The following is a 14,228-nucleotide window of genomic DNA, read 5'->3' as shown; positions in this document are numbered from 1 at the left end:
ACACACACACACACACACACACACACACACACACACACACACACCCTATAGCTCAGCTGTGGTCCATTTGCGGCTTGAGTTATTGGCTGGGTGAGTGCCTGCTGTTCAGGTTGTACCGCTCTGTGGGACAGCTCAGCTCTGCTCACGTACCCAGCTTCCCATAGCTACATGACTTCCGCATCCATCAAAGTGCAGCAGGCAGACAATCAGCATCGTCCCCTCTCCCTCTTCTGCCCCGCCCTGCTCCCAACTTTTACCACTCCTACTCCTTTCCCCTGACTCCGGTGCAGACAAATCTCTTTTTGGAGTTGCCTGCTTGGGAAAACAGAGCAAAACCAGAAAAACAAATAAAGCAAAGAAAAACATCGGTATTTCCAAAACACCTGCTGTGTCAAGTATTTACTAGTTCCATTCTAGAGGAATAAAAAGAAAGTAGTACAGGCATTTCTCTAGAATTTAGGTTTATAAGTAAATAGGATCTATGCAGATGGATCCTAGGACTCATAACTGTGCCCACACAGAAAGGCATTAAGATTATGCTTTGGTGTATTCTGTGCACGAAGTCCAGTAAAAATAAACTCACATGAAGTACTGGAACAGTACTGAAATATTTACCTCCCAAATGAGGACTAAACCCTACATTCTGAAAGAGGAAAATCACACACTCTCCCTACCCAATTCCTGGGAGGGCTGTGCTTGCCTATTTCCTCCAATGCCACGTGATGTGAAATGTGATCTGAAACATGTTTTCTATTAACCATATATCATGACTCAATGTTTTTTTTTTAAGTTTGTTTTAAAGAAATAATAACTTCCATACCCATGAACCTACTGTCATAATTTGTAATGCTACATATTCATGAGCCACGTGATTATGGTATCTGCCAATCGTGCATTCAAAAAACACAAGTCCATGAAACCATTTAAAAATTCTTGGGTGTTTTTTATTTTGTATCTACAACCAGATTACTTTCTTCTACTAAAACGACTTAAAACATATCAACGCATTTTCTCAAAACAGTCATGATGGGTCACCCTCTGCTTTTAATTTTTATTTTTGCTGAACTATAAAAACGGAAGGACTGAAACTGCCCTCTGTTCTTTACACCCAACATGTTTACACAAGTCCAAGAGGAAAGCTCGAGATGCTGCCCTCCGAATATAAACATGCACAAACTTGAATGGGAGCCCCTACAAAAGCAATACTCTAATCGCCCATGGCCATGCTACAAAAATGACAGTATATGTGAATATAAAAAGAGAAGCAAAGTATGTCACTCCACCTGAAAGACAGACTCAGTCCACACAGGTTACCAAATTAATGAAGCATGAGCTGCTTTATAAGGTACAGTTTTCCAAGGTAGAGTCCCAGGGCCACACAGGAACCCCTGATGGTCTTAGAAAACGAGCTCTCCAGACTCCTAAATTTACCCTTTCTCATCTGCCAATGTTAGCAGGATTTTAGGATAAGGATGACCCAAAATTTAAAGTGTACGTGCCATCTAAAGGGTATTTTTCAGGGGAGCCTTAGTCAGTTGAGCGTCCAAATTTTAATTTCGGCTCAGGTCATGATCTCAGGATCATGAGATCAAGGCCCACGTTGGTGCTCAATGCTGAGCCTGCTTAAGATTCTCCCTCTTCCTCTGCATCCCCAGCCTGGCACTCACACGTGCATGCATGTGCATACACACTCTCTCCCTGAGAAGAGAAGAGAAGAGAAGAGAAGAGAAGAGAAGAGAAGAGAAGAGGGAAGGGAAGGGAAGAGGGAAGGAAAGAGGGAAGGGAAGGGAAGGAAAGGAGAAGGGAAGGGAAGAAAAGAAAAAGAAAAAGAAAAAGAAAAAGAAAAAGAAAAAGAAAGGAAAAAAGGAAAGAAAGGAAAAAAAATAAAGGGTATTTTTCAGGAAAAAATGAAATGTTGGCATCATTACTATTACTTGCCACGATCCTCAATCTGTTTTTTCCCTCCAAATGTACTTCTGGGAAATCCCTCACCAGGGAAGATTCTTTTATTTTTCTTTTAAGTTACATCCAATCTGCCAACCCAGGTTCAAGGGCACAAATGGAAATTTACAAGTGCCTGGCTCCAAAGAGGTTCTTAGAATTCCCTTTACAGAGTTCCTCTTTATCACGATGGATAATCTAAGTTCCATTTTCTTTTTTTTTTTTTTAAAGATTTTATTTATTTATGTGACAGAGAGACAGCCAGCGAGAGAGAGAACACAGCAGGGGGAGTGGGAGAGGAAGAAGCAGGCTCCTAGCAGAGGAGCCCGATGTGGGGCTCGATCAAAGGCAGACGCTTAATGACTGCGCTACCCAGGCGCCCCTAAGTTCCATTTTCTAGACCAGGAAATGAAGGCTCAGAGAAACTACAGGATCTGCCCGATCCACACAGCTGGTAGAAAGCAGAGCTGACGAGAGAACCACAGACTTTCTTCCCCACTGGAGAGCTGTTTCTACTCCACTACCATGGAGTAGTCGCTACTGAACTCAAGAAATCAGTACAGCTGGGTAGACAGAGCCCCACGTTAGCCTCCGAGCAATAGAGCAATGGGAGATAATAACCATGAAGGTTCTTACTCATCACTTACAAAGCGAACAAACCTCTGTTTGCAGAAATGGATTCCCTCATGTTAAAACGAGGAAAACAACAGGACCTACTTCACAGGCTTGTTACGAAGGTTAAATAAGGTAATACATGTAAAGTGCTTGGAAGAGTGCCTAGCACACGGCTCGCACTCTAAGTGTTGTCAAATGTACACATACGTGTAGACATAGCCTCACAACAGTCCACAGGGGTTGTCTGACAGACGGTAAGGTTGACAGGCCACAATTCATTCCTCACTGTGACTGGACCATAGCCTTCTTGTCCAAACCTCCAAAAAAGGATATACGAACCCTGTTTTCAAGGGCTGGAACAGTGCTGGCTCCAAACAGTAGCTCTGAACATCACCCAGCAGCCCTATCAGCCAGAAACTACAGAATCTCCAGGACAGCTCTCTGTGATAAACACGGAAGGGCTAGAGGTCAAATGGGCTTTCGTGGGCTTTTGGCAGAGGCAGCAGATGGACAAGCCCCCGACTCCGGGTCCCAGGATCACAGCTGTGTCATTCATACCCACACGGGACAAGGCAGAAGCAGAGTGAAGAGGACGCCCTGGCCCAGGGGCATTCAGAGGCCACCTGAGGACAGGGGGTTAGCACCAAGGGCAAAAACCGAGAGCAAAAACTGTTCTCGGGATACGTGTTCTACCTTGGACAAAGAAACAAGAAAGGCCAAAGGGGACCTTTCTTTCCCTGCAGAAATCAGCTTCCAAGCCAGAGGGTTGGACGGATGGAGGTCTGGAGTGCCTGAATTGGGCTGCCACAAAAAACCCGATGACTCTGTGCCCAGGAAGGAGCAGGGCCATCACGCAGCCCCCGTCAGAGATGGGGAATGCAGGCCACCTGTGGGGCATGCTTACCAAGGGCCTCACTGTCTACAACTCATGAGAGGAACAAGGCACAGCCATGAGCTTTCAGCCTCACCACGACCTCCCAGGAGACCCGTTTCTTCCCCTTCCACCACACGAGAACATATTCTGCAACCTCCCTTAACAACACTCACTTTTTCTATCAAACAGCCCCTTGGAGGCTGCCTACCATAGTACCCAAGGGCACCAGCAATGTCACGTTTGATACAAAGCTTGGGAGGGGCAGTTCCATCAGATCGCCAGGTTAGCCTTGGACAGTAATGCCTTAAAGCAAGTAACGGAACTTTAGGTGAAGAAACCAGCCTTCCCCTCTCGGTGAAATCGAGTTTATTTAACCTCAATCTGCTGAATGAAAGCAAAGCCTTCACAGAGATGCGGCCCAGGCCTGCACACAGACATGACACAGCAAGTCCAGCCGAGCCAGGAAAAGTCGACGCTTGCGTGAACCCTCCAGGACAGGATGTCTTGCTCAGGAAGAATACACCCAGGCAAACCTCAGAAGGCCAACGGGCCACTCACCGCAAACATTCACAAGCCTTAACCCAGCAAGTCAAGATAAATCCTAGGAAGTCTTCCAAGAAACTCTTTCTGGACCAGGACTACCAGCTGAAGCTGGACCCTTTCCAACACTCTAATTGCCACAGTGACATTTAGGAAGAGCTCTCTTACCACAAATGGGCCAGAAACTCGTTCCTAGGAAATATGGTAGTTGACTGACCCTAGTTCATGAGAGGATCAAGCCCCTTACAATTAGGGCTCTTATGGACAAGCCACAAAACCAACAGATAAGCAGTCTCTGGAACAAAAATGCCTGGTACACAACCACTTGGAATATCCCACAGGGCACAGTGAGTCATTCCACAAGAGACTTTTTTTTAAGAAGAAGAAGAACCGATCTTGAAATGTTTAGTTATTTAATCTGCCTCTGAGAGAAAATTTATTTGGGGAAAGCCTCACTGGAAAATCCAAAATGGTGTATGTAGACCCCTAGCCTGCACACTCCTCGTGTACAGGAGTGACACTTGCGGTCGAGCAAACAGCTATGCTCGTGTGTGCAACCCTGCCCCCCGCTGCTCCTTGGTCCGCCTCGCAGAGGGAGCGGTCTTCACTGCATCTGGAAGAGGATTCTCCTCTTCTCCCATCTTCAGGAGCCAGCAATGACACTTCTTACACTGAACTGCAATTCCCAGTCTCTTCACCCTCTCTAGTGGGCAGCGGCTGGAGGGCAGGCAGTCCACGCCATTTCTCTCTGGAATCCTCCATACCTACCTCAGTTCCCAACAGCCTGCAGGCACTAAGCACCGGGGGTGGGATGAATGAACAAGTAGATGCATAAACCCTCATCCCAGGTATGCTAATCTCATGTTTTTCTAAACGTGGGGAGAGCTGGAAAGGAGGAATTTCGAAAAGGAAAAAAAAATCATTTCCAGATTTTTAAATGCAACGTAGTGGAGGACACGGTAATTTTTTTTAAAGTTCCCTCCTCCACAACCAAACGTGAATGCCTGAGTTATTCAAAGGGCATTTTTGGATACTACAACTCTCAGTTACACATCACTTGGATTCATGCAAAGGAATGCGTGGACATGTGCCGTGGTATAGGCTGTGCATGTCCCTTCCTAGAGCGGAGCTGAGCGCACATCTGGGCCTATTTAACAACTGATTGGAAATTTCGCCTTCTGATTTCCAGTTAAATACTGGGCACAGGAAAACAAATAGCACTTGTTTTTCACTGAGTCTTGTCAGTCATCCAAACTGCAGTGCAGACCAGAGAACTGCCTGTGGTTTGGTGGCAGAGGCCCAAAATAGTTAGACCTTTTTTCCCCCAAGCTGAAGTAAAAGGAATAAACCAGATTCTGGCAACCCCAGCCTCATCACCCACCCCTCCCCCCCACCTCAGAAACACAAAACTAGATTTTAAATATTAAGCACGTTCCTGGTATTAATTTACATTTTTCATTAGGATTAAATTTTGATTTGTTTTTATTCCATAGCCAATAGCATGGCGTTTGGTTTCTTTCATTTTTTTTTTCAACTGCCCTGCCCCAATATTTACTTGGATTTGCTGAAGAGGCAATGTTCAGATTACCATTTTCTGTTTCTAATTAAGTTGGGATAGAGTATCTAGCAGCTGTATTATCGAAAGAATCAGAGAGTCTCTTCAGAGACTTGCTAGTACCACCTCCTCACTTTCGAGAGGAGGAAACCGAGGCCCAAGGAGTGAAAGAAGTGATTCTGTCCAATGATACTGAACTAGTTAGCGGTACAGCCACCTCGTACTCAGGCCTCCTGATACCCAGGCTGCGGTGTTCAGCAGGAACAAAAATCTAAGTTACCTCTGAGTAGACTTGCCTGATAAAATACAGAACAGCTGGTTAAATTTGAGTTTCAGATAAATGGTGAATAATTTTTTAGTATAAGTATGCCCCACACGTTGTAGGGGCGTACGAGAAAGAAGGATTTGTTGTGTATTTGAATTTCAAATTTAAGGGGCATCCTGTAAATCCATCAACTCTGGAAACCTTATCTTAGAAACCTGTATCTTCTCCCACCCCGTATCTCCTCTCAACATACACATGTATACACACACACTTCTTTCTTTTTCATGTAAGTGTCTGGAGAATAGAAGTTGCGGCACAGTCATCCCAAGGCCTAGTGAGACTGGAAGAAGTTGCTGCTTATTTCTTGACTTTCCTCCTCTTAGATGCCTTTCTTCCTTAAAAGCATGTAAAACAGCTAAGCCTGACATAAAGAGGCTGGCCCAGGCCTCTGGATTAGACACTTCAGGTCTCATCTTGAGCGTTTCTGCTTGTCCCAGGGCTCTGAGTCTGTGGACCTCGCAGGAGGGTGGACTCAGGTTCGGAACACAATAAAACAAGATTAAGACAAAATGAAACAAAAATCAGGTATGTGGATAAAGTAAAAAGATACATTTTTAAATCCAATTCATTGGTTTTACACCTTGACTTTTAAAACGAGTGCTGGAGAGATTTTTTTCTAACAACTTCATTGAGATATAATTCACCTATTATAATACCCATTCTTTTAATCTGTACAATTCAGGGTTTTGAGGATATTCACAGTTGTAGTCTAGTCATCACTAATTCCAGAACATTTTTACCATTCCTCAAAGAAACTCCACACCATGAGTAGTCATTTCTCATTCTCCCATCCCACCAGCCTTGGTAATCACCGATGTACTTTCTGTCTCTATGGGTTTGTCCATTCTGGAAACAAATGGAATCACACACCATGCAGCCTTTTGTCTCTGGCTTCTTTCACCTATGTTTTCGAGGTTCATCCATTTTGTGGTATTTATCAATACCTCATTCTTTTTAAAGGCTGAACAATATTCTATTGCATGGACAAACATTTTTTTAACCCATCCATCAGGTGACGGATATATTTTAATATTTCTTTTTTATTTATTCATTTGGGACAGAGAGATAGAGAGAGAGAGCGTAAGAGGGGGAGAAGGGGAGGGGCAGAGGGAGAAGCAGACTCCCCACTGAGCCAGGAGCCCGATGCAGGGCTCGATTCCAGGACATGGAGATCATGACCCGAGCCTAAAGCAGATGCTTAACCATCTGAGCCACCCAGGTGCCCCTTTCATCAGCTGATGCATATTTGGGGTGTTTCCACTTTTTGGTTGTTAATAATGTTGCTATGAACATTTGTGGGCAAGTTTTTCTGTAGACATATGTTTTGCCCAACTGTCTTCTAAGGCACCATTTTACATTCCTGCCAGCCATTTATGAGGGTTCCAATTTTATTAGAGCCATCCTAGTTGGTATGGAGTGGCATCTCGCTGTGGTTTTAAGTTTGCATTTTCCTAAGGACTAATGATATTGAACATCTCTTTGTGTGTTTATTGGCCATTTGTGTTTTTTCTTCGGTGAAATGTCTATTCAAATTGTAGCATATTTCTAAAGACAATCTAGTATTGTCCCAACCTTTTTTCTTTTAAGGTTGACAGTTCAGAAATCTATTACCCAGTTGAGTTACGCTTTTTCTTCAGTGTGGAAATAACTGCAGCATAAATAAAGTTTTTGTGACCTTTCTAAGAGATTTTTCTTTGTAGTTCAACATGAAAGACTGAGAGAGTAGGGTTATTCTTATTTCTAATTGCATTGAGGGACAACTCTAACTGACTCAATATTCTCTGGGCCATCCATACACCCTACAAAAGAAAGTCTATACAGCTGTGACAACTCCATCATGCATGTACACAAGCACGTGCGTGTGTGTGTGTGTGTGACTCATACTCAAAGACTCACTACTTGACAATGAAACAATCACTCTTCATCCCACTCCCATTTCCTACGTAACCAGAACAACCAGATAAAGGAACTGCACTCAGAGGAAACTCAGTCCCACTCTCTCCCTGCCTGACACATTCCTTCTTGTCCACTCTGTGAAATCATAGAAGGCCTAGAATGATTGGACAGAAAAAGCCAGATACCTTTATTAGACACTATTAAAGTATGAGGTTTTTAGTCACTCTCATGGGTGATATTAAATATTAGAGCAACACGAGTCCCTGCTAAGTATGGAAGGTCCCCTTTTTTAAGTCTGGGCAGTCAAGTTAAATTAAAAGGTCATCCTGAACAGAGAAGTAATACCATTGCTTCAACTTTTCTCACCACCCTACTTAAAAGAAAAAAACAAAACAAAACTGTTTAGTATTGTAACATTACCTAGAAAGTAAAGACAGCTTTAAGACAGTTATGCAGACACACACATCTTAGACTAAGAATCAAGACACTGGGACGCCTGGGTGGCTCAGTTGTTAAACATCTGCCTTCGGCTCAGGTCATGATCCCGGGGTCCTGGGATAGAGCCCCACATCGGGCTCCCTGATTCGTGGGAAGCCTGCTTCTCCCTCTCCCTCTACCGCTCCCCCTGCTTGTGCTGTCTTTCGCTGTCTCTCTCCCTGTCAAATAAATAAATCTTAAAAAAAAAAAAAAAAAAAAAAAAAAAAAAAAAAAGAATCAGGAGAGTGCCTCTTAGGGCGCCTGGATGGCTCTGCGTCCAACTCTTGACAGGGTTGTGAGACTGAGCCTTGCCTTGGGCTCCGTGCTCAGTGGGAAGTCTGCTGGAGATTCTCTCTCTCCCTCTTCCTCTGCCCCCCTCCCCCCAATGACTGCCTCTCTCCTCTGCAACTCTGAGCTCGCTGGGAAACCTGGGAGAAGACTGTGATGGAAATGGCTAAGCCCTAGTTTCTGAAAATTCCATGGGCCTTCTGAAATGTTTGTAAAATAATGTAATTATCTTATCTCCAAACTTTAACTCTTAACTACAGTAACTGGATAAACAGAATTCACCACTGGTTTTCTAGCCAGCAGTAGATCCCTCTGCTGCCACAGCTGTCCAGTGGATGAGAAGACCCTGTAATTCCTTTCCAGATGCACAGAGCAAGGGAAGAGCTTGCCTTCCCTTCTTCACTTCACACACTCTCTCTTAGGGAGAGCTACCCAGCTTGTGAGAGAGCCTGCACCGCTTCATCCACTGACCTGAGAACCCGGAGGAGCAACAGATGTTCTACCCTGAAGAAATGTACGGATGAGAGAAAACCATTCTCCCTAAAGAAAGCCTGCTGGACAACAAAGTGGAGCTCAAGCGTCCCTGAATTTAAATCCTTGGCTTCTCTCAAAGCTGTCTCTGCTGTGTTGGTAATTTTAGGTTCATCACTTGATCTGCAATCTCCTTGCATGGGATTAACTTCAAACAGGGATGATGTTAAATTGTTAATTAAAGCCATCTCCTTTTCTCATTGTTAGTGCATTTTAAACTGATGGCCAGAAACAGCTCTTATAGATCTTAAACAAAACTAAAGCAAATAAATAATAACTAGAACTAAGATACTTTCCATTAAAACCCACGGAGTGGTAGGTTCATGAAGAATCCCCAAAGTGACCGGTACAACTATGATACATGTGGCCCCCACTTTACATCTGGCCCTGTAGCCCAGAGAAATAGGAGCTCCTTTCAATCTTGGACAGGACAAGCCAGACATTTATAATTAGAAATACAAATTTAACATCCTTCCCAAGTGGTCCTTACTATGATTAATAATAAACAGTTACAACAACAGCAGGTAATGGGGCCAGGCACTGTCCTAAACGTGTTACACGTCATCTCTTCTAATCAAGAGAACAACCCCATGATGCAGGGACTGTTACTTTTCCCATATTACAAGTGAGGAAAACCAGGCTCAGAGAAATAAAATAACTTGCCTCGAGTTACTACTTGCATTCAAAGGAGGGTGAGCAAAGCCTTTGCTCATAACCTCTCCCATAACCTGCCCAGTGTGGTAGCCTCATACAGCTACTGAGTACCTGCAATATGGCTGCTATGACTGAGGAACTAGATTTGTAATTTTATTTATTTATTTTTAAAGATTTTATTTATTTGAGAGTGAGACCAAGCATGGGGGAAGAGAGGCAGAGGGAGAAAAGAATATTAAGCAGACTCCATGCTGAGTGCAGAGACAGATGCGGGGCTTGATCTCAGGACCCTGAGATCATGACCTGAGCCGAAACTAAGAGTCGGACACTTAACCAACTGAGCCACCCAGGTGCCCCAATATATTTGTAATTTTAGTTAATTTAAATTTAAACAGCTCACCCATAGCTAGTGCCTACAGTATTGGACAATACAGGTCAGTACACTAAAGGCTAAATGTGCATAAGACTATGCTCACAGCCATTACGCTTACTATCACAAATATCTTTAATTACAGGAGACTGACAATGATTATGAGTACGAAAGAGGCAGTATGGGGTAAGAGCTCATAGAATAAGTCCTATCTGGGTTTGAAAGAATGTCACTCAATTTGGTTTTGTCCAATGCTTCCTCATGACTAGATTCAGGTTACGTGCATGTTTGGCTAGAATACAACATAAATGATGCTGTGTCCTTTCTCAGGTTATCAGATTTAAAGGCACACAACGTCCACGTGCACCATAATGGTGATGATGTTAACTTTGATCACTTGGTTGAGGTACTGTTGGCTATCTCCAATGTATATAGTTACTGTTTTTTTCTTTTGTTATTAATAAGTAATTTGAGACTATGTAAATATACTATTCCACAAACTCCCTCCACCTTTGCTATATTTAGCTTCTTCTTCTTTTTTTTTTTTTTTTTTTTTACAGATTTATTTATTTTAGAGAGAGAGAAAGAGAACACAGGAGCAGGAGGAGGGAGAGAGTGAATCCCAAACAGATTCCCCACTGAGCACAGAGCCTGATGTGGGGCTTGATCTCATGACCCTGAGATCATGACTTGAGCTGAAATCAAGAATTGCTTAACCAACTGAGCTACCCAGGCACTCCTATATTTAGCTTCTATTGATGATTCTTGCCCAATAAACTTTTACTATAATAATTACAAAATCAGGAATTTCTAACTCCACCATTCCTTCTACATTATTGATTGGCATTTGACCATAAAGAAGAGCTGTCCCTTATTCCTTTTTACTAATTTATTTATCTACTTATTAGCTGTCTTGATCATAGACTCCTACTTTATTTAATAGGTACCTTTGAGTTTTTAGAAGTATTCTTCAAATACAAGTGACAAGAAAATATAGTTCTGGATTAAGAGTCATTAGTTAGGCAAAGTCTGCTCACTCTGCAAGAGAAAGACTATTAACTGAAACCTCTTCTCGTTCTGGATGCTTTGGGGCAAAGAGGTTTAAAAGCCTAAGGCTCTGCAGTTAAGGACATTAACACGGATCTGCAGCAATACACAACATGAGTTATCACTGCAACGGGCAGTGCTGCTCATCATCAGACATGATATCATACCCCAAAAATTCCATCCAAACAACCCATCAATTTCTCCACAACTAGCAAACTTGAATGTTCTGGCAAACTCAGAAGGACATGATTTACAAATAGTAGGTAATATTTGGATCTTTCCACAAGAGCTGGGTTCCAGCTTTTTTATAAAATACAAATGTTTTCATTTTGGAACTCACTGTGTCACTTTCTCAACAAACAGATCCTCGTATCAGAAAGTAGGCCTGTGTTATATACAAATAGAACGGGCTTGTGTGTATTTATTTTGTGGTCAGAGACCACACACCTAGTGGCTATGTACAATGTTTACATTGCTCTTGATGCCACCAGAGGAGTTTCAGAGCTGAGACCAAAGCCCAGGCCACACAGAGTATGACTGCAGGTCCTGCTCTCACGTGCACACTGCACTGGACCTCCACCCACAGCCAGACACGCATGTGCAATGTCTGTGTTCTGTGACTGCTTATCCCCACCGTCCAAACCCCACTAAGAGCATTCTTCAAATTTAACACACTGTCGACTCGGGTATTATTTCAATGAAATAAGCCTTAATTTTAAAAGGACCTGCAAAGTTTTAGGGTCATTATATCCTTGTGCTAAGGATACTTTAGGAGGGTTTCAAATACTTACCAAGAAAAGTCTGGAGACCCCAACTGCAAGCCTCTCTGTCTTCAGATGCCAGACCAGGGGCTGTGGGGAGTTGAGCAGGAACACGACAGGCTTGTGGTGAATGTGCACTGAGGAGATGGGATTTAGGTGCAGAGTGACCTAGGAAGCAACAGAAATAGGAATCTTAACACTGGCTTTCCATTAAAACCACTCAGCGCAGCATTTTCACAGCTTTTTCACAGCTCACTGTCAAGAGAAGCTTTAATTTAGTTCAGAGTCTATGGATAAGATATATTAGGTTGAACTTGATGATACTGCCAATATTTGGTCTTTTTTTTTTTTTAAACTACAAAAATGGCTACCTTGTGTAATTCAACCCACACTAATCTCAGCCAAAACATGATTCAGCTCCCAGTAATAGCAGAACACAAATAAACAGGACACTTTTTTTTTTTTTTTCAAAGTTAGCAAAGGCAGAACAAAAGTGACCTTCCCTCGGAATTGTCTTCTCCTTCAAGGCAAATAAGGCAAATGATGGAGCTGAAAAGTGAGAGTACAGAATCCCCTGGTGGCGGGCCATCCCTCTGGATCACCAGAGAAAGGACTTTCTTCTTTCCAGGTGAGCTCCAACCTCTAAAAAGTTAAGTGAGTTCTGCCAAAGAAAAGTGCCGAAAGCTAAGGGAAAGGGGCTGCCAATGCTTTCATCATCCCAGCTATTAGCTTGAAGGGGTTTTCCAAAAAATGAAGCACAGAGAACACAAAGAATAAAAACTGATTGTATATAAACCTGGTCCAAAAAAAAAAAACAGGGAAGAAAACCACGAGCCTGGATAAGAAAACTGTGACCAGTTTTGGTAGCGGATCAAGGACTATTGCAGGTGACCACTGTCATCATTAACATCACCGGAAAGCACCTATGAGGACAGCTGGAAACAGCGGGTCCAACATCTTCCTGGAGCACACCAGCCAAGGTAGGTCAACGTGAACACAGAAAAGCAAAAGGGTGCATAAAGAAATATGGAGCAGATGCTTTCATAGAAGCATGTCTCATACTGGCTTTCTGGACAGAGGGGTGAGGCAAGACCCAAGAAGCACATATTTTAAAAAGTTGAACTCACCCAAGAGCACCAGAAAGTGATGAGAGGGAAAGCACAAAAAATGACTTTAGTTGGCAAGACAGACACCGAGTAATACACTGGGAATAACAGAACATCTCAGGCCTAATCCTTATGAGGATTAAATGGCCCAGATCTATGACCTCAATGTGTCTCTGCCTTTTATTGTAGGGACAGCCTAGGACAGCAATGTCACCTATCACAGTAGCCTCTCAGGTCACTGATAATAAGGCAACAAACTTTTCTTTCAATACCCATGCCTTAGCACATGGTAGGCACTCAGTGAGTGCCAATTAGAAATTTAATTTTCTAATTTCCAATGCCACAAAAGTACTTTGTTCTATTAATAATTTGCACTATGGTATGTAATACCATGTCCATTCATTAACTGTTGAGTGTGCATGTCTTAATCTCTGAAATAAATTGTAAATACTCAGTAGGCAAAGATATGTCTTACTTTAATACTGTGCTCAGAGTAGTAGACAGTTGTTTAAAGGATTGACTTACCACAGCAGATTCATAAATTTATGTTATCTAAAAGGTTAAAAAGGCTGAATATATTAATAGGTTCCAAGGGACATAGCTAGCTAATTTACAGAAAAATTTTAAAACATGAGCAATACTATCATGAGCTATTTCTGCAACATAGCTAGGCTCATGCTTACCATTCGGCATATGCAAAGTACTAAAAGTAGAGTACTAATGAACAGTGATGTCAAGTATGGCTACAGCATAATAACACATTTCTTGGTTGTACACACTCTTCCTCACAGCATTCTGCACAGCTGTGCATCTAGAAAGAAACAGACTGATGGCCACTGTACACGAGAGAGGCTGCAGAACCAGAGCAGGGGCAGAGAGTCAAACTGAGTGTGGCACGAACAGAGAGATGCATACCACAGAAAGCACACCCAGCGGAGAGTGAAGGAGGAGAGATGGAGTCATTACTTGTTCAAGAGTACCTGAAAATTGCTAAAAAGCACTCTGTCACAAACAGTATGTGTCCCTAAAAAGTTTCCAGAGTTCTTCATTCCAAAACTGTTTAGCTAGCACCATCATGGCACAAAGAACAGCCACACGTATCCAACCGAGGGTACGTCAACTCTTTTTCCAATGGTTTTCTTCGCAGCCCTCAGGCATACCACTCTTGAAGTGTGTAGATAAAATAGCAATAAGTATATATCTCAAATGAAGAAGAATTTAAAAAAAAAAACTTAGGAAATGAAAAGA

General features: G+C 42.7%; 1 protein-coding gene across 4 annotated transcripts in view; it reads right to left on the bottom strand.

Moving 5' to 3' along the window:
* Nucleotides 1–14,228, bottom strand: part of TGFBR3 (transforming growth factor beta receptor 3) — a 220,594-nt gene that overhangs the window by 85,790 nt on the left and 120,576 nt on the right. For all 4 annotated transcript variants that reach the window (XM_040627043.1, XM_040627044.1, XM_040627041.1 and 1 more), the window contains exon 4: nucleotides 11,905–12,042. In XM_040627043.1, the coding sequence (XP_040482977.1) occupies nucleotides 11,905–12,042 (138 nt within the window). The remainder of the gene's footprint in view (nucleotides 1–11,904; nucleotides 12,043–14,228) is intronic.

The sequence above is a fragment of the Ursus maritimus genome, unplaced genomic scaffold (genome assembly GCF_017311325.1).
Source record: "Ursus maritimus isolate PB19 unplaced genomic scaffold, ASM1731132v1 scaffold_12, whole genome shotgun sequence".
NCBI lineage: Eukaryota > Metazoa > Chordata > Mammalia > Carnivora > Ursidae > Ursus > Ursus maritimus.
The sequence above is the reverse complement of the archived record's forward strand: the minus strand, read 5'-3'. Positions and strand labels throughout refer to the sequence as shown.